The sequence below is a fragment of the Gossypium hirsutum genome, chromosome A09, assembly GCF_007990345.1.
Source record: "Gossypium hirsutum isolate 1008001.06 chromosome A09, Gossypium_hirsutum_v2.1, whole genome shotgun sequence".
NCBI lineage: Eukaryota > Viridiplantae > Streptophyta > Magnoliopsida > Malvales > Malvaceae > Gossypium > Gossypium hirsutum.
Genome location: NC_053432.1, coordinates 77,097,218 through 77,120,894, shown reverse-complemented (window position 1 = coordinate 77,120,894; position 23,677 = coordinate 77,097,218). Strand labels below are relative to the sequence as shown.

General features: G+C 31.9%; 4 protein-coding genes and 1 long non-coding RNA gene across 7 annotated transcripts; 2 read left to right on the top strand and 3 right to left on the bottom strand.

Annotated features, from left to right (window-relative positions):
- The first annotated feature begins 2,291 nt into the window (after positions 1 to 2,291).
- Positions 2,292 to 3,946, top strand: LOC107933630 (BRASSINOSTEROID INSENSITIVE 1-associated receptor kinase 1). The gene is made up of 3 exons (XM_016865889.2): positions 2,292 to 2,423; positions 2,544 to 2,620; positions 3,284 to 3,946. Exons 1-3 carry the CDS (start codon positions 2,341 to 2,343, stop codon positions 3,808 to 3,810), a joined length of 687 nt encoding a protein of 228 aa, XP_016721378.2. The 5' UTR covers positions 2,292 to 2,340; the 3' UTR covers positions 3,811 to 3,946.
- A 2,776-nt stretch (positions 3,947 to 6,722) lies between these two features.
- Positions 6,723 to 11,570, bottom strand: LOC107933669 (angio-associated migratory cell protein). Its single transcript, XM_016865939.2, has 10 exons — positions 11,319 to 11,570; positions 11,159 to 11,230; positions 10,382 to 10,501; positions 9,883 to 10,025; positions 9,647 to 9,794; positions 9,450 to 9,533; positions 8,727 to 8,842; positions 7,771 to 7,850; positions 7,280 to 7,370; positions 6,723 to 7,185 (listed from the first exon to the last, which is right to left on the bottom strand). The coding sequence occupies exons 1-10, from the start codon at positions 11,401 to 11,403 to the stop codon at positions 6,958 to 6,960; spliced, it is 1,167 nt and encodes a 388-aa protein (XP_016721428.1). The 5' UTR covers positions 11,404 to 11,570; the 3' UTR covers positions 6,723 to 6,957.
- A 4,264-nt stretch (positions 11,571 to 15,834) lies between these two features.
- Positions 15,835 to 18,751, top strand: LOC107933596 (probable cyclic nucleotide-gated ion channel 16). 2 transcript variants are annotated; one of them, XM_016865853.2, is made up of 7 exons: positions 15,835 to 15,977; positions 16,101 to 16,550; positions 16,731 to 16,943; positions 17,026 to 17,342; positions 17,439 to 17,550; positions 17,635 to 17,871; positions 17,943 to 18,751. In XM_016865853.2, the coding sequence occupies exons 2-7, from the start codon at positions 16,101 to 16,103 to the stop codon at positions 18,690 to 18,692; spliced, it is 2,079 nt and encodes a 692-aa protein (XP_016721342.2). In that variant the 5' UTR covers positions 15,835 to 15,977; the 3' UTR covers positions 18,693 to 18,751. The 2 variants fall into 2 exon arrangements, with proteins under 2 accessions (XP_016721342.2, XP_016721341.2); XM_016865852.2 differs by having other exon boundaries at positions 15,845 to 15,993.
- A 1,302-nt stretch (positions 18,752 to 20,053) lies between these two features.
- LOC107933666 (uncharacterized) lies at positions 20,054 to 23,191 on the bottom strand. 2 transcript variants are annotated; one of them, XM_016865936.2, is made up of 4 exons: positions 22,630 to 23,191; positions 22,213 to 22,293; positions 20,725 to 20,864; positions 20,054 to 20,624 (listed from the first exon to the last, which is right to left on the bottom strand). In XM_016865936.2, exons 1-4 carry the CDS (start codon positions 22,942 to 22,944, stop codon positions 20,375 to 20,377), a joined length of 786 nt encoding a protein of 261 aa, XP_016721425.1. In that variant the 5' UTR covers positions 22,945 to 23,191; the 3' UTR covers positions 20,054 to 20,374. The 2 variants fall into 2 exon arrangements, with proteins under 2 accessions (XP_016721425.1, XP_016721426.1); XM_016865937.2 differs by lacking the exon at positions 22,213 to 22,293 and having other exon boundaries at positions 22,630 to 23,187.
- Positions 21,641 to 22,206, bottom strand: LOC121206224 (uncharacterized). Its single transcript, XR_005901261.1, has 2 exons — positions 21,906 to 22,206; positions 21,641 to 21,799 (listed from the first exon to the last, which is right to left on the bottom strand). It is a non-coding gene; the product is annotated as an uncharacterized lncRNA (long non-coding RNA).
- Positions 23,192 to 23,677: the final 486 nt, after the last annotated feature.

Below are 23,677 nucleotides of genomic sequence, written 5' to 3'. Positions count from 1 at the left end.
AAGATAAATTTGTTACAGATTAATGAAGAACGGCAAATATAACAATTTTCAACACAAATACAATAATATCTGAAAATGAACTTGAAAAGGCCATGGCTAGTTCTTCAAATCTTCATCTTGAACTTCGTGACCTTCCACAATGGCATAGTTTCACAGCACGAAATCAAGCCCTAACAATATAAATCAAGAAGTCGGATTTATTAAGGCAATGGAGGACAAACTCAAAGCAAAAGATAAGGGGAAAAGAATGAAGAATGACAAACAAGAAGCAGAGGGTTGTGGCTGAAACATCAAGAACAAAATGAAGAGTTATATACTAAATAAAAACAAAAAAAGTAAAGGTGAGAACACAACCCGTTTGGATTTGACCGGTCCAAGGGGTTTGAGATGTCCATTTTGACGATCCCAACGGTGAAAAGCTTCATTGGATGGTGAAGAACTTCATACTGGAAAACGAGACTGATATGGGGACAGCCGACGGTGGATCAAGTTTCTTTTTATTTCTTTTTTTTTTTTTTTTGATTTTTCAAAGGTTTTGGTTTGGGTTTGAGGAAATCTAAACCGAGAAACATGAGTGAAGGGACAAGGAGCGTCACTTTAGGGGCTTTCGACCAGTGGGGGTCAAATGGCGTGGCGATGGTTTGGAGGGGCGAGACGAGAAGAAGGAAAGACGAGGAAAAGATCGAAAAAAAAACGTAGAGGAAAGAACAAGAAAAAAGGGAAATAAAAAATAAAAAATAAAATATTTAATTATAACATATTCAAAAAAGTACTATTTTTATACTTTATTTATTTAATATTTAGATGAAAATAAATCCTAGAAAAATGAAAATAATTAAAAATATAATTTTTAATATTTTAAAAAATTCAAAATATATAGAATAAATTTCTATATCCGTCTTTTGAGCTAATTTGACAAAAAAGCATAAGTTTATGAGTTAAAAAAAGATAAAAAATTAAACAAAGAACTAAAATAATTTTTTATTGTAAAGTTGAAGGGTAAAACATGTTATTATGTAAAAATCACTTGAACTCCCACACTAAATTCACCTCTAATTGAGTCCTTATCTTTAAAGGTTTCTGTCTTTAACCATGTTCATCGTTAAAATCAATTAATAAACCAATCAAATGGTGACACTTACAGCTTGTTTGGTTTGGTGTATTGGCTATGCCAATACACCTCTAATCGGTGGGCCCCACCTAATACCTCTCTAATCCGCCGTTTGGTTCAGCGTATTGCTAATACGCGTGTATTCCGTTACTTTCCTAATCGGTGAAAAGCACCGATTTCTATTCCCCCCCTTCTGCCCAGATTAGGTGACGCTTCAGCAAACCCTCCCTCTTTTACCCTCCCCCGATCCCCTTTGTTTCTCTTCTGTTTTCCACCTTCATCCGATTTGCTTCCTTGTTTCATTGCTTTTCTTTTCTGCCGATTTGGTCCCAGTTTATTTTCTTGCATTTTCCTTTGTTTTCTTTCGTTTTCCCTCTTACCAAACACTAATTTTTCCCTCTCTTTCTCTCTATTTTCTTTCATAATACTCGGAGCGTAAAAAGAAAAAATACTGTAATTACTTTCTAGACGATAACTAGAGAGAGTGAAGCCAAGAACTTTCTGGAATTTTTAATCTAACCTTCTTCTTTTTTTGTTTTAGTTCAGAGAGAATGTTTTTGAATTTCATCGTTTGTTAATTTCTTCTTTAGTTTCCTTTTTTTTTGCTACTTGATTCGGTTAACGATCAATATGTGAGATTTAGCTCTTTGATAGTCGGAATTAGAATGATGGAGCGGTTAATCTCCGTTTGTTTACAGTTGATTTTGGTGTTGGATTTGGTTTTCAGAGTTTCAGGAAATGCGGAAGGTTCGTCATGATTATTTCCTCTTATTTTCTTGTTTGAACTTTGAACTTTGCAAATGGAATTATTGTTAAATTTAATGTATATGATTCAAATTAGATGAATTTAGTAGCTATTGGATTGGTTTAGCAGTGGCATAAGGTTGACTGTTTGTTTTAAATTTCAATTAGCTTTGGTGCTGTAATTGGCTTGACTGGAGAGATACTTGCACGCTTACTAATTTATGCGAAAGTTTTCGATACAATTTTACGTTCTAATTCTCGATATCCAGTTTGGTTAAATTAACCAATGCGTTGTCTTCATCCATGTCTGATGTCGTCTTGAACCCTGTTTGTTGTTTTGAATCTTTCAAGTTATAGTGGAGCTTTAGCGCTTTACAGTATTTTAAATGTTTTCATGATATGATTTTAACTTCTTTGTTGTTATCTGTTTATGTGATGAAATAAATCTTCTTTACAGTATTTTAAATGGTGCAGGATGTTGTATTATGCCATGCAGGGATCTTTCAAACAATAAGCTAGAAGGAGATATTCCAGTTAATGGTTCCTTTTCACTCTTCACTCCCATCAGGTTTTTCTCTTATGCTATTTCATGTTTCTCTCACCCTAACTTCTGATCCTCGTCGCCACTGTTTTATCATATCTGTACTCTTAGGCTAGCCTCTTGAATTGCTGCTTCTTTTGTTCACAGTTTTGCTAATAATCGGTTGAATAATCCTCCACCTGCTCCGCCGCCTCCTATCACACCTACAGCTCCAATTCCATCAGGTTTGTTCTCGATTTTATTATTATTATTATTAATTATTATTAGCTTTTAATTGTGCTTAACTTTGAGGCCTGCTTCACTTTTATTTGTATTTATATAGATATTTGATTGGGAGTTGAGATATTCCTTTGTATTTTTCTTTGCATTTGCCAATTTTTTGGTATATTGCTGATCCTGAGCTTTTTTACATCTGGGTCTGTTTTTTAAGAAGGTGCCTTTGAGCTCAGATCTAAAATCTGATTATAATATTGCCTAAGATGGCTTTAGGTTCCTGTTTAAGAGGTACTGGCTGTTTTCTCCTCGTTTATTTCTTTAGTCTCATGTTTCACATTTGTGCTATGCTCTCTGTATTTGGTGCGCCATTTATCATATGTATGTTCTTCAGGTTGCCAATTTTTTTCTGACTGTTAATTATTAAATCTATTGTTAGCCTCAATTATCAAATATCTTCTCTTTTGCTTCTTCAGTTTGAGATGATATTCTGAGCTACTGATCACCTACTGGAAACTTGTATTATAACATTTGTTATTTTTAAATTCATGTGCTTGGTGAATGTGGATTGTCTTTGAATCAAAGTGGAATTGTTAGAAATTCGTGGATGCCAAATACTTTTTGAACTCTTGTTACAATGGACCATCTATTGATCTGATTTTTACATTGTCTAGAACGTCCGGAATCTCAAGCACCACTTGATTGGGCTGTAAGGAAACGGATTGCATTAGGAGCTGCAAGGGGGCTTGCATATTTGCATGATCATTGTGACCCTAAGATTATACACCGTGATGTAAAGGCTGCAAATATATTGTTGGATGAGGAATTTGAAGCAGCTGTCGGAGACTTTGGGTTGGCCAAATTAATGGACTACAAAGATACGCACGTCACAACTGCTGTTCGTGGCACAATTGGTCACATAGCTCCTGAATACCTATCAACTGGAAAGTCATTAGAGAAAACTGATGTTTTTGGCTACGGTGTCATGCTTCTTGAACTCATTACAAGACAGAGGGCTTTCGATCTAGCTCGGCTTGCAAATGATGATGATGTCATGCAGCCATTACCTCTCAGAGCTGCACAAGACCTCATTAGATTCTTGCATCAGCCAGTTTATCACAGTCAGAGATTTAAATTGTGGCTTAGCTATTTTGAGATATATGGTGGAAAACTCTTTGACCTTTTGAGTGATAGAAAGTAATTCCCTTTTCTTTCCTTGCTTATTTATTTATGCATGTCCATGTGTGTTATAAATCAATTTCTTTCTTAAAAGCACTTGATTGAGTATGATGTGTAATAAATTTTAATTATCTTCTGGTTTGACCTTCTATTATGTATCAAGCCATTTGCCCTTCACACATTCTCTCTTTCAATATGTATTCTGGTATACATGTGCATGCACATACATATTCGAATTTTTTAAAATTGGAACATTAGATATAATCAAGTAAAGAACTTGATTAAAAAACAAATATTCAATATATTAAAATTGAATCTGTAGATATAATACAATGAATAAATTGTAAGGTGATTAAAATTGAATGAATAAATTAGAAAATTTTTATTAAAAATAAAACTAATTAAATGTGTATATTCATATACACTGCATTAATTAAAAATATTTTTAAATAATTAAAATAAAAAATATTATTTTAATAATATTACATATATATCGACTTTTGAACCAGTGGCAACTACTTCAGTACAAAATAAAAAAGGTAATTAATAAGCAGGCTCATTCATAATTTTTTCCCCACAGAATGAATGATGTTATTTGCAAACAAAAGCCGTCCTCAAAAATCTTCTCCCAAATTTTTTTTGCCATTGATATAAATATAAACTGGTTAATGTGGTATATTAATATATAAAAGGAAATGAGTATATAAATTCATATAAGAATATTGATTATTAAGAATTTTATTAAATTATATATTTTAATTATAATATATTTAATAATAATTATGTTAAAATATGATTAAATTATTTATTATTGATATTAATAATCTTATTAAAATTTAATAACAATAACAATAATTATTTACCTAAACCAATTTATGCTAAGGGTATTCTAGTCATTTTAGTTTTTTCTATTATGCTATTACACCTCTATTCCATTCAACCAAACACAAGATTACTATTACGCCTCTATTCCATTACATTCAACCAAACAGTTGATTTGCTATTACACCTCTATTCCAATACACCTCTAATCCAATACACCTCTATTCCAATACACCTCTAATCCAATACAGCGAACCAAACGTGCCCTTAGTTATTTCTAACTTAATCTTATATTTTTTTCATAAAAAATATAAAAATAAATATATTAAATTTCATATAAACTTATAAAAACTCATAAATTTTAAGAAAAAAATCCAAGAACTTCTAATAGATTATAAATTAATAAAACATTCAAAATCTTATAAAAAATTTTAAAATTTCGTAAAACTTACCGGTAATGTAAAAATTATAAAAACTATATAAAAATATAAAATATAAAAAAATAAAATTTATAAAAATATCATTTAAATCCTAAAATTATAATAAATATACGACATCAGACCAACTGTTAGATAATAAAATAGTCATTAAATCGTTAGTCAATAATTTTGGGACCCTCTTCTTTTTGTTGATAAATTATTGTTTTTTAAATGTTTATCTCTGATTGATAAATTATCTCTAATTTGGACTTCGAAAATTGTTTGCTAAGTCATTTGATAATACTTACAAAGCAACCATCAAATGAAACAAATAAGATAAAACAACCCTAGGTCTAAATAAGAAAAAGAAAGAAATCTAAATACTCCAGCTGCACCCAAGAATTTCGCCATCTACAAACAAGATTATCAGTAACTGAAAGCTCCACTACTCCATCTTTGTCTACATCCGTTGCAAAATCCAGGTGATTGCTACATTCTCTGAGTATCCCAACCAAGGCCCCTACTAGCCCCTTGGCTTCACCACTTATTCATTATACTAAAACATTACATACAATGATTTGATTATGAGTTTTGTTATTTTTTTCAAAAAAAAATTAAGTATTATTAAGAAACTTTTATAATAAGTAATACTCTTTTTTTCAAAATTTTAAAATTATATAGTTATGTAACTACAATTTATATTATCAAACATAACATAAATAATTACTATGTAGTTAAGGAACACATCTAAAGATGAAAATATAATTACTTGGGTAGTAAGTACACCTTCTTGTAATTACAAGGAATTTTAATTACTTGTGCGTGATTGATTGATAAAGTGTAATTATATCAAAACTATCTATGTCATGTTTGGTAATATAAATTAAAAGTGGGCAGCTATATACTTTTAAATTCTAAAAAAATATTAATTATGTCGATTGACTTGATTAACATGGGTATAGTTGCCAGGAGGACATGAGTTCAGTACGCTGAAGCAGATTATCCTCCTATTTATGGGTTGAGAATGAGCTATAAGTAATTCTAAGCATAATGTAAAAAAAAATTAAAATAAATATGACCAGAATCTATAATGAAATTAAAAATATATATATATTGATTATTATAAAAAACATAAATAATATGAAAATTTTCTCTAAACAAATAACAAAACTTAAAAATGAAAATTTGTTATCATCTATAACTTTTAACTGAGTATAAATAATTAATAATAAATATTATATACTTTTGTTAAATTTAATATAAATACTATCTAATTTAATTAATTATCTCTCAGTAAATAAAAATTTTAAATTATTCAAATGATATTAATAAAATAACATATAATTATATCTAAAATATATATATCCTAAAATTAAATTGTATAAAAATAACTTTGTAAACTTAAATCATATAGAATAATCATATTTGGATGAAAATATTTGTAATTACCTCATTTTTTCCTTTAAAAATTGAAAAATATAATTAAAATATTCCAATTATATTAAATTCACATAACACAAAAGTATTATAAATAATTATATTCAAATCCTTAGAAAAAAATCAATTGAATAAGTGATTCATTCCATGCACCAGATAAGATGATCGATTTCCAATTCAACCACCCCAAACCTACAAATATTTTTGATCCATGATAATATTACGAAATCATAGTAAGTGAAAAGCTGGAGAAGGGTACTCGTAAAATTAGATTTTCTTTAATCTGATGCAAAAAACGCACTCATAAAAGCTTACAATTAGGAGATATTCTTTTAAATGTTCACCGTTGCCCGCAACTTACAAAGATTTGAAAAGAAAGAAGGAATACAAAGTAGTTCAGTATACATATTTGTAAGTAAATTCCTCACCGTAAAAATAAAGTAAATTACACTAATTAATCAATACGTGAGGATCTTGGAGGCTTACTTTTATCAATGGAAGTTCCTGATTTCGAATACACGTGCAGTGCCGTCCATGGAAACAGAAACGAGAAATTCCAGATTGGAAGATACAGAGAGAGACTGGATAGCATGTTCATGCCCTTTGAAGGTTTCGACACATTCCCCAGATAGACAATTCCATATGCATATTCTCCCATCACAACACCCTGTAGCCAAGAATTTAGATGCTCCTAGCCAAGCTAAGCATGTCACTCCTTCCTGCAAAGGGTGAAGGCTCTTTTTGTTTGTCCGTATCATAGCACATTAAACTTTATCAAAAAATATTAAGACAGATTTAAATGATTCCACTAACCTCGTGGTTACATATGAAACGTGGTGATGAGTTTTGTAGATCCCAAATTGTAAGGTTTCGATCCATGCCACCAGAAACAGCCCAAGGGAACCTGTCATGCACAATTTTAACACAAGCTCAACTCAAACATACAAAACCATGAAATGTACTCTACTTTGGTAATATGATCATAGGTATCCCCAACCTTGGGTTGCACTCCCACGAGCTATTTGAGAAAAGCTCTCTCACCAATGAGCTTTGTCAGGTTTACTTACATAACCTTATGGTGAATATTTTTTACATTTGAAACCAAAACACTTGCTTTTCTATCTGTTTACGAAGTAGGTTTAGGGCATTCATCAAATGACTTGATAATCTAGTAGTCATAAAATCACGAAATCACCAAAAATCCAGAAGAGAAAAAATATTTGATGGAAAAAGGCAACCAAATTCTAACTGGTAAAAACAACAAAGTATTGGGTTAGTTGTATGAGGGAGCATCATATACATACTTTGGTGCAAATGAAACGCATTCAATCGACTCTGGATCGCCTTCAGTTGAACTTGTCTGAGAAGCCCATGAACTAACAACCTGCATAGATGGCAATATTTGCAAGCATATTGAAAGAAATAAAGAGAAACACTAACATTATGTTTAGTTAATGGAATAGAGGAGGAACAGAATAGCTTTTCAATGGCAATGGAATAAAAGGAGAATCAGTATTATGCAGTGTTGTTCATTGAATAGAATAGATAACAAATAGGAATATGTTGTTTGTTTGGTTAAAATGATGTTAGAGAATAGGCAGATAAGGAATAAGTATACCATCACAATGTACTCGCACTCCCTAAAAAGGAGGGAGAAGATAAAGAGGGCAAATATATTTTTGCAGTTGCGAACCAAAGCATAAATGGAACAAAAAAGAAAGTTAATATCTTATTTTTAATTAAACTAACTTGTTTGGAACCCCAACTCTTAGCCAAGTGGCACTGGGTGTTCAGCTCACAACCCACTTCGTGGGTTTGAATCACAGGGGCAGCCCTGTTTGTGGTGTGTGAGATGGCAACGATTTGCTTCTGATGGGTATGTGAGTCAATTGTAAATGTACCCAAAAAACACCTATTTGAAAAGTAAAAACGAAAAACTCGGGACTAATTAAAATGTTAAAAAGTTCAAATTCAATGACAAAAGTAGTAGCATAATTTAATCCCTAGGCTCCCTTAATCAACAGTAAAGTTCTAGTATTTATATTCTGCTAGTAAAAATTAGAAAAATATTAAATCATATAACATCACTAAATTATATTTTTGGTTGGAGCACAGAGAGAGAGAGTAGTAAAAAATATATGAAAGTTAAGATGAAATTATGTCGAAAAATAAGAAGGTTAAAGAAATTTTTTAAAGAAAAAATGACCTTTTATTAGGTACTAGGCCATCCATTTTCTTTAAGTTGCATCAGAAGCCATACCTTCCCAGTTGTGATATTCACAACGTGAACAGAGCCATCCTTTGAACCAGTAACAGCAAAAGTTGAATCAGAACTTATAGACAAGCATGTCAATCCTTCAGTATGATATGGATGACCTATGGAGAAAAAAGAATTTAGTACCAACAATTTAAAAGAGAACTATAAAAATGAGGGCAAATAAAATACTCTTTCACAAATTAAATAAAACTAGCCCAACAGACAAGGAATGCTTATTAACCTCTTCTAACCATATTTTAGAACATATGAATCCAAAACATTCCAGCACTAATGTTGCGTTTGAAAACCTGATAAAAAAACTTTTAATAGAATGAATCTGTCATGGTTAAACCATGAAAATAAAGAAAATGTTTCATTGCATGTCGTAAAGGGCAGTGCAATTTGAGCAAATGGTTACCACTGGCAACAGCCGTATTCATCCAAAAAAATTGTAAAACTTCAAATCACCACTTTCTGCAAAATAAGTCCACGTGACAGCTAGCTGTTTTGGATTCCACAATGGCTCACATATCATAATGCAAAATTTTAGGCTAAACCATGAACTTTGAGAGCTAAAGATTCTAATGCTTCTGCATCTCTCTTTAGCTCCTTGATTTCAATGGTATTTTCTCAGATCAATTAACTTCATGGTCTTTTATAACCTTATATTTAGGTTCGGTCTGAAATCTCAATTAGGACATTTCAAATACGATTTCAGATTAATACCTCTTACAACATCAATGCTTTCACCACTTCTTGGATTCCAGATCCTCAAGGTAGCATCTTCAGAACCAGTACATATTGTTTTGCCTAGTTAAACCACGTATATTTATTAAAGTTCCTGTAAACAGAAAGCAAGATGCAGAAAAAGAAAAAGAAATGCAAAATAAACAATCTAATAGTAGAGAATGGAAAGTTAGTACCATCACGGGTAAAATCACCACAAGTCACACTGGCACCATGGCCTGAGAATACATTAAGACAACTCCCATTATCAGCATTCCACATCCAAACAGTGCAGTCCTCAGATCCAGCTAAGATCAGATGTCCTTTAGGGTGCCACCTAATCCACTGTTAGGCAACAAGTCTGTCATTAATTAAGTTCAAAAAGGAAACATATAATATTAATAGTCAGCATCCAAGTATTATGTAGTTTTACCTCAATGCCACCTCCAGGGCCCTCAAGAGTGCTTTTGAGATTTCCAGAGGTATCCCAAACTTTAACAAGTCCATCAAAACCTCCAGATGCAAGTAATTGCCCATCATGACTAAAGGCCAAACTAGAGATTGAATCAGTATGGCCTGCACAAGCATTGCATTTACAAGAAGTTTAGTGGAAGAATAAGAAATGAACAATGTTACAAAGGTCAAACTAGTCCATCAAAACTTTAACAAGCCCATCAAAACCTCCGGATGCAAGTAATTGTCCATCATGACTAAAGGCTAAACTAGAGACTGAATCAGCATGGCCTGCACAAGCTTTGCAGTTTAGTGGAAGAATAAGAAATGAACAATGTTCTAAAGGTCAAAGGGATGTGTGTGCGAATTACATCCACTTCGGCAATAAAGCACAAATGCAAAAATTATTTTGGTTTCAATGAAGCAATGAAGAGGAAAACTTATACTTCAAGAAGAGAAAGAACCGTCTAAGGCCATACCTTGGAGCTCAGAAGCCCAATCAGCATGACCTATCTTCCAAAGGAACCCCTTATCATCTCCACCCCCAGTTGCCACTAACACTGGATCTGTTGGGCTACAGGCAACTGCATAAAGTTCACCTGGAAAAATTGTGATAGAAAATAAATCCTCAGCACGTAAAACATACAATAAATTAAGATTCACTACAAACTCTGGTGAATGTTGAAGGTTTATTCATTAATTTATTAACTGCTTTCAGTCTGTCACTCTAAATTCTTTCGGTCGCATACAGGATGACTTTCTTAACGATGTTCATCTACAGTGAAAAATAGCCTTCACAGAAAGCCTGCCTTGATATCCAATGGAGGGACTTTGTAAAATCAGCGTTTCCTAGCAGTAGAATGTAAATCGAGATAAAATAAAAATTACAACAATTTGATCAGAGAACCGGTTCTAAGCATTCTAGTCCCTAGTTCTATATTGATGGAATAATTTCCGTCAGCATAAACATTCATTTTTTTTCCTTTACAGAAATGCGAACTAGTTTTAACATTTGAGCTAGTAATGCAAGCAAGTTTCTCTCGAGAGAAACACTACGGAAAACATCAATGATTGTTTTCAGGAGCTAATATTGAACCTCAAGTTAAACTTAAATCAAGATAAATCAGTCTGAACAATAAAGTTAAGCTGTTTGAAGCTACCACGAAATGTTCTACTTTAATCCTAGTGTCGTGAAAACAAGAAAAGCAAAAATGGAGCTGAAAGACATCGATAACCAAAACAAGAAATGTTAATACCGGTATGGCCAGTGAATATGTGAATAGAATCATCTGAATCCTCAACAATATCATCTTCAGCATCAGGAAGATCTGAATTAACCCAAACACAAAAGAAAATACAAGTGAAATAACAGAAAATAACTAGGAAAACGTAATTGAAGACAGAGAGGCATAGAACCTTCTTCATCGACATCAATTTCGTCGATTATATCGGATTCGTCGAAGAATACCTCGCCTTGCTCCTTGTCTTCTCGGGCTGCCATTTTTTGGTAGGGTTTTTCAAGGGTTTCTCAACATAAATAGCTGTGTGGGTTAGATCTTGAGCCTGCTCGCCTCAGCGGACTTGTAATGGATCTGTCCCATCACAAATCGCAATGCATAAGATTTTTTACTTCGTGTAAATTTGATTTAATTCGAATTATTACTTGTTAAATTAAAAAATTTATTTAAATTTAATTATAAAGTAAATGAATATTAATATAAATTGAAATTTAATTACTGATATATTTAAGTATCGAATATTATTAAAGTTATAATTTTTTTTACATTTTTATCTTTAATTTTAAAATTTTATATGAATTTAAATATAAATAAGAAATATTTGAAATAAATTCCATATTATTAAATATAATATATTATAAATATAAAAAATAAATATTATATTGAAAATAATGTCAAATTATTTTGTTATTTATTCTTTGAAATTAATCATAAAATTTTGATGAATTTATTACATGCACTAAGATCGAAACTTTCGAATAAGCCTCAACTATTGAATCTATTTTTTATTCTGCTCAAATTTAGCATCCTAAGTTCATGTACTCTAAATAATACTTAATAGTTGATTGGATTTTAATTCGATTGGCATTGATTTATTGTTAGTGCAAGCGTATGTTCAAGTGCATTGAAGTGTATTATCTTCTTATTTAAGAGTTAAAAAGGGGTTACGAATAATTCTAGCATCATATAAAAAAGAATGGATACTGTAATAACATATAATTAGGTTAATGTTTAAAAAAATACTTAGAATTAATAAAAATAATAATAAACAAAGATAAGGGAGTCAAAACAAATAAACCTTAATTAATCGTCAATATAAAACTAAATATTAAAATAAAGTGTAAACTATATTAGGGATTACTCAATTATTAGTATTGTTTTTTTTGTTACCCAATTATGAGAAGTTACAAATTGGTCACTCGACTATTAGTAAATTTCTTTTCTAGTCACTCAACTACTCTGTTTTGTCTTCTTCTTTTCTTTTTTTTATCATCAGTTGGCTACTGTAAAAATGAGAGCACCAAAAAATCCAAGATAGTTGAGTGACCAAAAAAGGCGAAATCGAATAGTTGAGTAACCATTTTGTAATTTCTCGTAGTTGGATAATAATTTTTTTTTATTAATAATTGAGTGACTACTAGTGAGACAAATTGGTGACACAGATTCGGTCAATAATATTATATAAATATAGATATATAAAACTTTAATATAGATAGATACTAACTAGTTTGTATTCTCGTGCGGTGCAGTGGTCAATTATGTATATTAAATTTATAATTTTAATTTAAAAATTATAATGTGTTTTTTAAAATATCATTAATAAATTGAAAATAATGTAATCACAAAATATTTTTAATTTTTTTAACTAATTTAGAATCAATTATATTAATGCTATTTAATTTTTAAGATATTTAATATTAAAATAATACAAAAATTCATTGAATATTAATATTAATGTGTTATAATTTGAATAATATTATTAATAACTTCTTGCAGATTATTAATTTATATATTATTAAATTATTTTTTATATTAAAATTGTTCATATTTAATTTTTATAATTTTATATTTATCTTTGCTCAGAGGTTGTAAACTCTTATTATATTTGAAAAAAATAAATTTAATTTAATAAATATTATCAATATGTATCTTTTAAAAAAATTATATTTGAATCTTAATGATTTAATATTCATTAATTTTAACATTACAATATTAAAACATAATTCAATTAAGTAAATTTTTAAAATAAATAGATAATTTGTTTAAAATCAACTTTATATTTAATAAATAAAAAATAAAGAAAAACTTTAAATAAAAAGCATGGACTAACTTAAAAATATTAAAAGGTAAGGAGTAAAAGAATAATTTATCTAAATTGTAAATAATTATTTTAAATAGAAGTGTCATGTGTCAAAAAAATGTATTGGAACTTGATTATTTATTTTTCTTTTGTAATATCGTATTGGTAAATATAAAATTGGTACCTGGATTTATCCAATACTTCTCTCAAATTGATACTTAAAGTCTTTTTTTTTTCATATTGATACCCGAACTTTTTTTCAATTAACTATATTGGTATCCGAGTCTAACACCATTAACATTGGGACAAGTTACATATCAAACAATGACATCATGATGATGTCATTATTTTCCATTTTCTTTCATTTTCTAATTTTTTCTTATCCTTTCATTTTCCTTTCACATTCCCTCCCCACTCTTTTTCTTTCCGTCTTCTCTTTCCCTCGTTGCCATCATCGTTGCCGTTGTTGGTATGAACTACTATTCTTCGATATGAACAACCGCTTTCAAACTTTCATCCATGTTAAGGGGATAAGATCATAAAAGGATTCTAACATTATTTATGGATTGAGAAATTATTATGGGTAGTTTTAATCATTTTATCAAAAAGAATAAATATAATTAAAACCTTTAATGAAATTATTTCAAATATATATATTTTTCTCAAAAATAATTAAGTGAATAAGATTCTTAAAATATTTGAATGATAACAATTAATTGATATGTTTGAAATTGCTTTAAAGTATTACAAAAATATAGGTAAAATTTTAATTTTTGGCAACTACAATAATTAATTGACTATTTTTATTAGTTGTGACTTTTTAACAACGTCCAATAGGCAGAAAGTTAAGAAAAAAAAAATTTTTAATTTCTTTGAATGAATTACAATAAATACAACTAAATTTGAATTAACAAATTATTTAGCTTCAATATTGTTTTTAAATATCATATTTGTTAATTCGATTGATATGAATATTATTGTCAATGCAGAATGACGTAAGTTCAAGTGCGCTGAAACGTATTATCCTCTTATTTATAGGCTAGGAGAGACTTCAATATTTATTATATATACAATTAATTTAATTAGAAGCAATAAGGGTTACCCTTACATGTTAACCGTATATTACATTGCTAGTTATTTTTAGATTATTACTCGTTTATACAAATGTTATATAAAATAATAAATTGGAAAGTATAAATAATCACATATAGAATAACATTTATTTTTCAAAAGAAATATCTAGGTACAATAGTCTTAATATAATAATATTTTTAACTTAAATATACTCATTTTAAAAAATCTAAACTATTTTAAAATTTTCTAAATTCATGACTAAAACACTGGAATTAAAAAAAAATTATCGTTGTTAGGAAATACTTGTAAAATTCCGAAAAATGCCATCAACACTGGAATTTCGACTTTGATATACTAATATAATTACTAAAAATTAAAATATAAAATATCGAACGTTAGTAATAGTATTTATTCATGAAATAATAGGCAAAAAATTTCTAAATACAATTTTGCTCTGTAATTAAAATTGTAAAACTAACACAATTTTGTTCTGATCATTTCACACATGAAATTTACATAATAAATAAAACTTGGATATAAAAAAAATAACACGTGGAACTGTAATCACAAAAAAATCTTAATAAGAATAAAATATTGTTGCGTAAATTTGTTGTGGTGCAACTAAAACATGTATTTGTGGATAACAATAAATTTAAAGAAAATGATGGGATTAAAAAAAAAGTTGCGCAACGACCATAGTTACAAAATGGTAATCATATTACCTAATTATTAAATTTTTATTTTATTTTAGGCGTTTAAAATAAATTTTTTTGTAATTTAAGCATTCATGATATAGAGTTCGGTCATTTTAATTATTTTTGTTAAAATCACAAATGATAAGTTGACGTGGTAGTTAAAAAAAAGTATAATAGCAAATTTAACCATCAACTTTTACATATTATATCGATTTAGTCATAATATTTTTTAAAAATTAACCCTTAAAATTTACAAATGATCTGAAATTGATCTTAAATCTAAAACAATTCAAAGACATATATAAAAATACATAAATATTTTCAAAAAAAATTACTAATTGAGATTGATTTGTTTTTGTCTATTTCTGTTAAGTTTTTTTGTCTATTTCTGTTAAGTATGAGTGGCGTGATAGTTAAAAAAAGTAATATAATAATAAATTTATTCATCAACTTTTATATATTGTATTGATTTAGTCATTATTTTAGAAAAGTAACCCTCAAAATTTATATTTATATCTATATTAACTAATAATCTGAAATTAAATACCATAATTATTTTTAAATGTGAATTTAGTAATAAGATGAAAATAAATGATATTCTTGTCAGTTTAAATTTTTTTAAAAACTCGTGTTTTTAAATATATTATAGATAAATAAAAAATAGTATAATTATTTTTTATTTAAAAATTTCTTAATAAATAGATATTAAGGGGGGATTTATAATTTTTTTAGAGTAGGTGGATATTTTGAAAAAAGTATTTTAGGAGTTATTTAAAAAATATTTGAAGTTAACAAATTTGTTTTGATTAAACAAGCCAATAATAAAAGTTGCATTAATTAGTTTATTGCTTTGTTTGGCGCTCAAATTGCCCATGAAAATCCGCAGAAGTAGCTAGGCCTTCCATACTTGGAAAAATCTCTCAAACCCAATCCTCTTCTGCTTCTCTCTTTACCTTTCCATCGTCCATGCCAAGCCGGGGTTTTGCAGGTAAATCCCTACCACCGTAAGTAATCTCTAAACACTTTTTTTTTTTTGTTATTCGTAATTATCTGATGGAAAAAAAATGTTTAATATCAGTTATTAATTATTGGTTGTTAATATTGGTGGAAGATGAATCACCTCCATCGATACGCGTCCACCCGCTTCGGACGGCTCCCAAAGACCTTCTCAGAGTTGTCAGATCTGAGGCGGGAAGTTCCATGGTGGAATCAAGTCCTTGATCCTGGAAGCCCCACTCTAACCAAATGGAACTACATTATTCTTTGCACGTGCCTCGTTGCCTTGTTTTTGGACCCTCTCTACTTTTTCCTTCCCGTTATTGGTGCCCCAGGCTGCATGCAAATCGATCTAGGCTTAGGTATCTTTGTCACCTTCTTCCGTACCGTCGCAGACTTGTTCTTTTTCATTCACATCACCATCAAGTTCAGGACTGCTTTTGTCGCACCCTCTTCTAGGGTTTTCGGAAGGGGAGAGCTCGTAATGGATCGAAAGGCCATTGCCATTCGCTACTTGAAGTCCAGTTTCATCATTGATCTTGCTGCTGCCCTCCCTCTCCCTCAGGTTTCTCACTCACTTTTTCATTATATTACCATTATCTTTTTTGTACAATATCCTTTTATTTTTCCCCATGCCAAACTCTATGAACCACAACTGGAAAATTGCTTGAACAACAACTTGCAGCTAGAGGTTTGTTGATTGATATAGTTTTGCAGGCATTGATTTCGTTTTATTGCTTCTCAGATTGTCATCTGGTTCATAATTCCGGCATCGAAAAGTGCAACGGCTGCTCATGCTAACCATACACTTTCTTTCATTGTCCTCCTCCAATATATTCCTCGATTCTTAATCATGTTTCCGATTAACCGACGGATTATTAAAACTACGGGAGTTGTCGCCAAGACTGCTTGGTCAGGGGCAGCATACAATCTCGTTCTGTATACGCTAGCTAGCCATGTGAGTGCTGTTATACGATGATGTTAACATGAAGCTGCCATGCTAAGGTATCTGTAATTATGGTTTTAAATTGTCAGTGCAGGTGTTGGGAGCTTCATGGTATGTGTTGTCGATTCAACGGCAGTACGAATGCTGGAGAATAGAATGTTCAAAAGAGATGAATTCCACACATTCACCCTCATGTAGTCCTTACTTCCTTGATTGTAATACCGTCGGAAAGTCTGCACGGAACGCTTGGCTCAAGAAAACTAATGTGATCATTAATTGCGATGCTTTGAATGATGATGACAAAGATTTTCAGTTTGGAATGTTTTCTGATGCTTTTAGCAACAATGTTGCCTCATCGGATTTCCCTGATAAATACTTTTACTGCCTTTGGTGGGGTTTGAAAAATTTATGGTATATATTTAGTTTGATTGCATTAGGTATTAAAATTAGTTTTTTTGTTGTTGTTGTTTTTCTAACACCTGCAACAATTATATGTTATATATGCAGTTCATATGGACAAAGTATTATGACAAGTACTCTGAGTTCAGAAACTTTATTTTGCATTATTATTTGCATATGTGGTCTAGTCTTCTTCTCACATCTCATAGGCAACATGCAGGTAAATTTTCATCCTTTAGCTAACTTGATTGTGACTTAAAACATAATGGCTATCTTACCATTGAACCTTCTGCATTTCTTGAAGGGCTATCTTCAATCTACTACAGCTAGACTAGAAGAGTGGAGAATTCGACGAAGAGATACAGAAGAGTGGATGAGACACCGGCAATTGCCACCAGATTTGCAAGACCGTGTGCGCCGGTTCGTTAACTATCAATGGACTGCCACAAGAGGTGTTGATGAAGAAGCTATATTGAAGTCCTTACCCTTGGATCTCCGGCGTCAAATTCAAAGGCATCTCTGTCTTGCCCTTGTTCGCCGTGTAAGTATTTGTTGTGTGGTTACCCCAATGTAACCAGTAATACTTAAGTAGATGCCTGGTTTTGGTTTCAGGTTCCATTTTTTGCTCAGATGGATGACCAGCTACTAGATGCCATATGTGAACGTCTTGTCTCGTCCCTGAACACCAACGACATGTTCCTTGTCCGAGAAGGTGATCCAGTGCAGGAGATGCTTTTCATCATTCGAGGCAAAGTCGAAAGCTCAACAACCAACGGGGGTCGAACAGGGTTTTACAATTCGATAACCCTGGGACCTGGTGACTTTTGTGGTGAAGAGTTGCTGACATGGGCCTTGATTCCACATTCAGACTCCATCATAAACCTTCCGTTGTCAACCCGAACGGTGAAGTCAATTACAGAAGCTGAGGCCTTTGCTCTCCGTGCCTGGGATCTCAGATATGTGGCGAAGCAATTTAAGCGACTGCATAGCAAGAAACTGCAACATGCGTTCAGATACTATTCTCACCAATGGAGGACTTGGGGAGCATGCTTTATTCAAGCTGCTTGGAGACGGTACAAGAGGAAAAAGCTGGCCATTGAGCTAGCAAAACAAGAACAGTTGTATGATGACATGTATGACATGGACGATGGGGCTGGTGCAGAATATGAGGATGGCGATGCTTCATCCTCGGACCAAGCCAACCATGCCCAGCATCTAGGTATCACCATACTGGCTTCTAAATTTGCTAAAAACACTAGAAAAGGAGCAAAGAAGACGGTTTCCCGGATTAACCAAGATGATTCCATCTTAAAAATGCCCAAAATGTTTAAGCCTGTGGAGCCTGATTTCTCTGCCTTGTAAATTTGGACTAAAAGTAAGTTGTGATGATTAAAAGATAATGTGAGAGGTTAGAGTGTCAATGTTCCTTCATTAATTTAAAAACTATACTTGCTTCAAAAATAGATTATGTCAATATTATATAAAAAACTGAGAAGACCAAATATACATTTTGCTTTCATTTACTGGACTAGGGAGTGATAGACACAATAATTATAATTAACTAGCGATAATATTTACTATAATATTAATCTTAAATATGAAAATAGGACTTGCAAAATGACATGTTGCTCTATGTGCCAAAAAGAAAAAGATAAGTTGCTCAAACATAATCACATAGGATCGAAGTCGGTTTAGTTTGGAGAACTTGCAACTCAGATAAGAGATTATAAACCCAGCTGCCGTGTTGGCAAGGGCTATAAGCATGCTACAGTTTTCTTTGAAGGCCAAAAGATCTCATTATCTCTAATGTAATAACTTGTTTTTGTTTGGGTCACATTTGATTTAGGTTTGATAGCAAGTGGATTCGGATTTCTTTGTCATGCCCAATTGTAATAAACTAGCACTTTATTTCAGCTTCAAAACTGTAAGAAACGGACCTGTCACCGGCTCTTGTAACAGCACATCCGGCAAACCCATACCCTAACATTCCCTACCTACCAAGCACACTACAAAAGCTAGGAACCAACACCATACCAAAGGGCAAAGGGGGCTCGGATTAGCATTTCTATGACACCAACACTTACATTACTGAAGCCACCCCCTTTGGCCATTCATAATGACCAAGTCAAGCGACTTATAAAGTTAATAGCAAGAGTGGGAAGGTACGTGCGAGCCCGATAATAGCAAGAGTTGATAGGAATCTAGAGCTTAATTCATGTAAGTGTCCATTGTGAATTAAAAGCGGTAGTCACTAGTGTTCAGATATGCTCTAGAGTGGATAGACTTTGGCAAACATAAAAACTTAACGATCTGTTAAAGTGATAAAAGATCTTTCATTTTTGTGGCATGATTAATAAGATCAATAATTGGATGAAGCCCACGAGACATAAGCTCTACAAACGATCATGAGGATTTATAAGTATAAGATCAAAGCTATGTTTTTTTAAAACATTCGTGATTAATGTAAATATAAACATATGTTAGCCTTGATGCATACAACTAATATCTTAAGTATACTTGTTGAAGTATACGAAATATTGGGATGAGTTCTTGTTAGGAAACAAATTCATTTGGCATTGCTATTGCAGTTAAAAAAATGTTTTTGAAAGTGCTGTGAGAAAATAACACAGTATATAAAGAACATAACAATTGAATTTTAGGACTCCTAATATTCATGCATAAAGATTTAAAAGTTCCCCTCCTTAATATAATGCCTCAAAAAGTAATTAATCAATTTCTATTGAAATTCAACTTCATCCTTTTAGCAAATGGATGGATAGATTGATTTAAACTAAAAATCACATTTTTATCATGTTAAGATGGAATGCTCTCCAAACTTCACTCAGTACTTTCGAGCAGATACTATAGGGATTCCCCAAAAACTTCAGTAAGTTCCTTTCATCCTTTTCACTAAAAACTTCACCTCCAGCCCTAAGACACAAACACAAGTAATTCTAAATATAGAGCAGCCTCTTCCTTTTCTTTTTCCTTTTTGGCAGACACTATTCTTTTTTTTCTTAGCATAAGATTGCTGAATTTCTCCATTAAAGAGGGATATGATCGGTGTGGAGATCCTCGGAGTTCATGGACAATATACAGAGACCATGGGGAAGAAGAAAGTAGGTAGCCAAGAATACAAGGACTCCAAGATCAGCTTCTTCGCCAACTGCTGGCCGTCGAGGATTAGCCCAGTATATTTGGCTTGCACACCAGAAAGAATACAGGCTTGCTATGATCATAATAAGTTTCATTGATTGGTATGATTGTTTTCTAGTAGATTTTGGCAACCCCACTCTGCAAACATGATTGCGCAAAATATTAGTTCCTCAAGACTCAAACTCAAAGCTGAAAATGATAAGATCAAACAAACATATCAAATGTGAGAAATAAGCACCTGTTAATGTAAATGAAGCCACCAATTAAACAAGTGCACAGGAATCCAACTACAACCACAGCATCTGGGTTAACAGGTGCACGGTTTATCCACCAGCCAGTGCTCAATATCCAAGTATACATGGATGACTTACCATTTTCCTGTATGTTTATCTTTGTATAAGGTCTACAAAATTATGCAAAAGAAATGCTGAACAAAAAATAAAGATAAGCCATGTCACTTGAAATCAGGTGTGAGTATTGGATATGTATGTGTTTGTAACGAGTATAATACAACTTCTTTTAAGTTTCTCCATGAATCTTTGAGAGTCATATTTACATTCCCATGTCTGGATACGTGCAAGGCGCAAATGTCACACAAGGTATTGCAAGAAAACAAAAACCCAGAGCCTGATAGAAAACAAGACATTCAATGATGCTGACCAAAGACATGAAACATAAGCCCTTCCAAGCATTCAATTGTTAAAATTATGCAGAAAGTAACTTCCTAGTTTACAAAACATTTCGTTTCTGTTTGGTTGTAAGGGAAAATCATACCCTAATAACTAGCAATTTCTTCTTGTACTTCGCCATTTTTCAAAATATGCACCCCAGATAAGATACCTGGTATTCAAGAGAAGAGAATGCCTTAACAAGGAATGCTCATATCACTCGGTGTAATCTATAAAAGGGCCTCTAACACTATTTAAATCATAATACTGCTAACATGACCAACCAGATGGTCCCTAACATGGTAATCCAGCAAGGTGGCAAGACAATAATTCAACTCTTTTGTATCATATCATGTAGCACTATGTGATATAGGTGCAATGACGAAGGATAGGAGCAAAGAAACTACAGTAACTCATCTCAAGGAAGCTACCAAAAAAAACAAATTAAATCATGCTTAAAAAAGCATTAATTGCTACCTAAATGACTGAATAAATTAACCATATCTAATTATTTCAAGGTGGAACAACCATGAAAACAAGTATTGTAACTCCCCCTCTCATAGGATAATTCATATTATTTGCCTTCTTACAAAGTCCAAACTGTTCCCTAACCCAACAACAGCCCTAATGTCCATTTTCAGGAATCTGCATTTAAGCACAAATCATGAATAAGAAACAAACAAACTTTAAACTTCTCAATGAGATCTTAATGATAAATTGGATATGCTTGCGCATGCCAATCCACACATACATTTCCTTAGCACCCAGTACACTGCTGTGCCATACCAAGACAACTTTTACACCCTCCTCTCCAATGAGCCACCGAATCATAATTATGCAGTCAGTATAGCATTTTGACTAATAAGTTCATCATTTCTGTCACAAAAAGAAACAGAATTGTCCATCCTCAAACATCAATTTCCTTTGCATTGACAAACTATTTTGCAACAATTTCCATCATCATATTGCATAACGACACTTAAATGCTAATTACCGGGGAATAAACAATCAGATACATTTAGCCACATGTCATGAAAAAAGGAATCTCTAAAATTCACCTCAAATAAATGGTCAAGGAAAAAGTGGGAAAAAGAACCAGCTGATATCAACAATAAGCATTGCTTCCTTGAAAGTGGCACCTGAAAAATAAAGTACACACATAACAAGATATGACATTACAAATTATTTTATGCAACTGAATCAAATAGTTTTAGCTAAGTAACTTGTTCATAAACAAAGGCAGAGAACTCATTTGACATTCATCACCATTTTCATCAATCTAACAGCATTGGCCATACAGAACTGTTGCAAAAAAAGGTGCCATGTGCACTCAAATCAATAAACAAGAAAACAAAACCTAGCAAATCTACCGCTCAACCAACAGATCATTTATCAAAAAACAATATCTTTCTATTTTCCCACAATAAAAGTAAATAAAAGAAATAAGAATCCTGATCCACTTTAAAACAGCTCACCCCTGAAACAGAATCAAGAAGGCTTCTTTTCACCAAAACACCTGATGCCCAGGAGTAGAACAGGCATAAAGGAAGCCCCAGAATCAAGACATAATAAACAGGGTGATGGATTGAATCAGCTAAAAAAGCGAGAACGGAAGAGTCAAGGAAGAGAACAGAGGTTAGCCACTCCGAGAAGGAGCCTATGTCAGGGCCGAAGAAGGCGTTGAGAGTATAGGTAAGGGTGTGGTGAGGGGAGAAACGTCCCCTGGTGAGGTGGGTCAGAGCTAGGCCCGAGCTCATAACATACATGAGGTGGGGACCTGGGCCTGGCATTTCCTCGGTGGTGGAGATTGCCGGCAACTGTGCGGCTCTGGGTGGAATTTGTTAGTCTTTGACCCGATTTGGTATGTTTAACTTAATGGTGGAGTTTTCTAAAAAAAAAAAAAAGTTGGAGTTAAAAACTTTTCGCTTTTTTCATCGATCCCTTTGCTAATTCTCTTTTGTTTTGCATAATTAAGGTGCGGATTCCGAGCTGGTTCTTACCTGTATTTTTCTCTCTCGTAATTTTTTTTTCATTCATTTTATGTCTTTTTTCTTCAGTTATTTTTTTATTTATATGCTTTCTTGTAGCATGTTTTTAGTTTTGTTAGTATTATTTTTGCAAGTTTTCATCTTCGTTTCTAATTTAATAGATGCTCAATTCTTTTATCGATTTTTAATTTTGTTAGTATTATTTTTACAAGTGATTTTAGCTTAGTTTTTCATCCTCGTTTCTAATTTAGTAGATGCTCAATTCTTTTATCGATTTTTACTTGCCATTGTAGACCATCCCATGTTGATTTTCTTATTTTAATACCTACTTGTAATCACTCCAAATATGCCATTATTGAGTTGTAATAGAGCCAATTATTAAGGTGTCATAATCTTTATTTGATGTTAATGTTGAAACTTTTGTTATGTGGATAGAGCTTGTATTGCACTGCTTTATGACATGTATTTGTTTTTTTCCAATTTGTATGATACAAATTTCTCTTTAAAAAAAAACTTAATAATTAACATAAACATA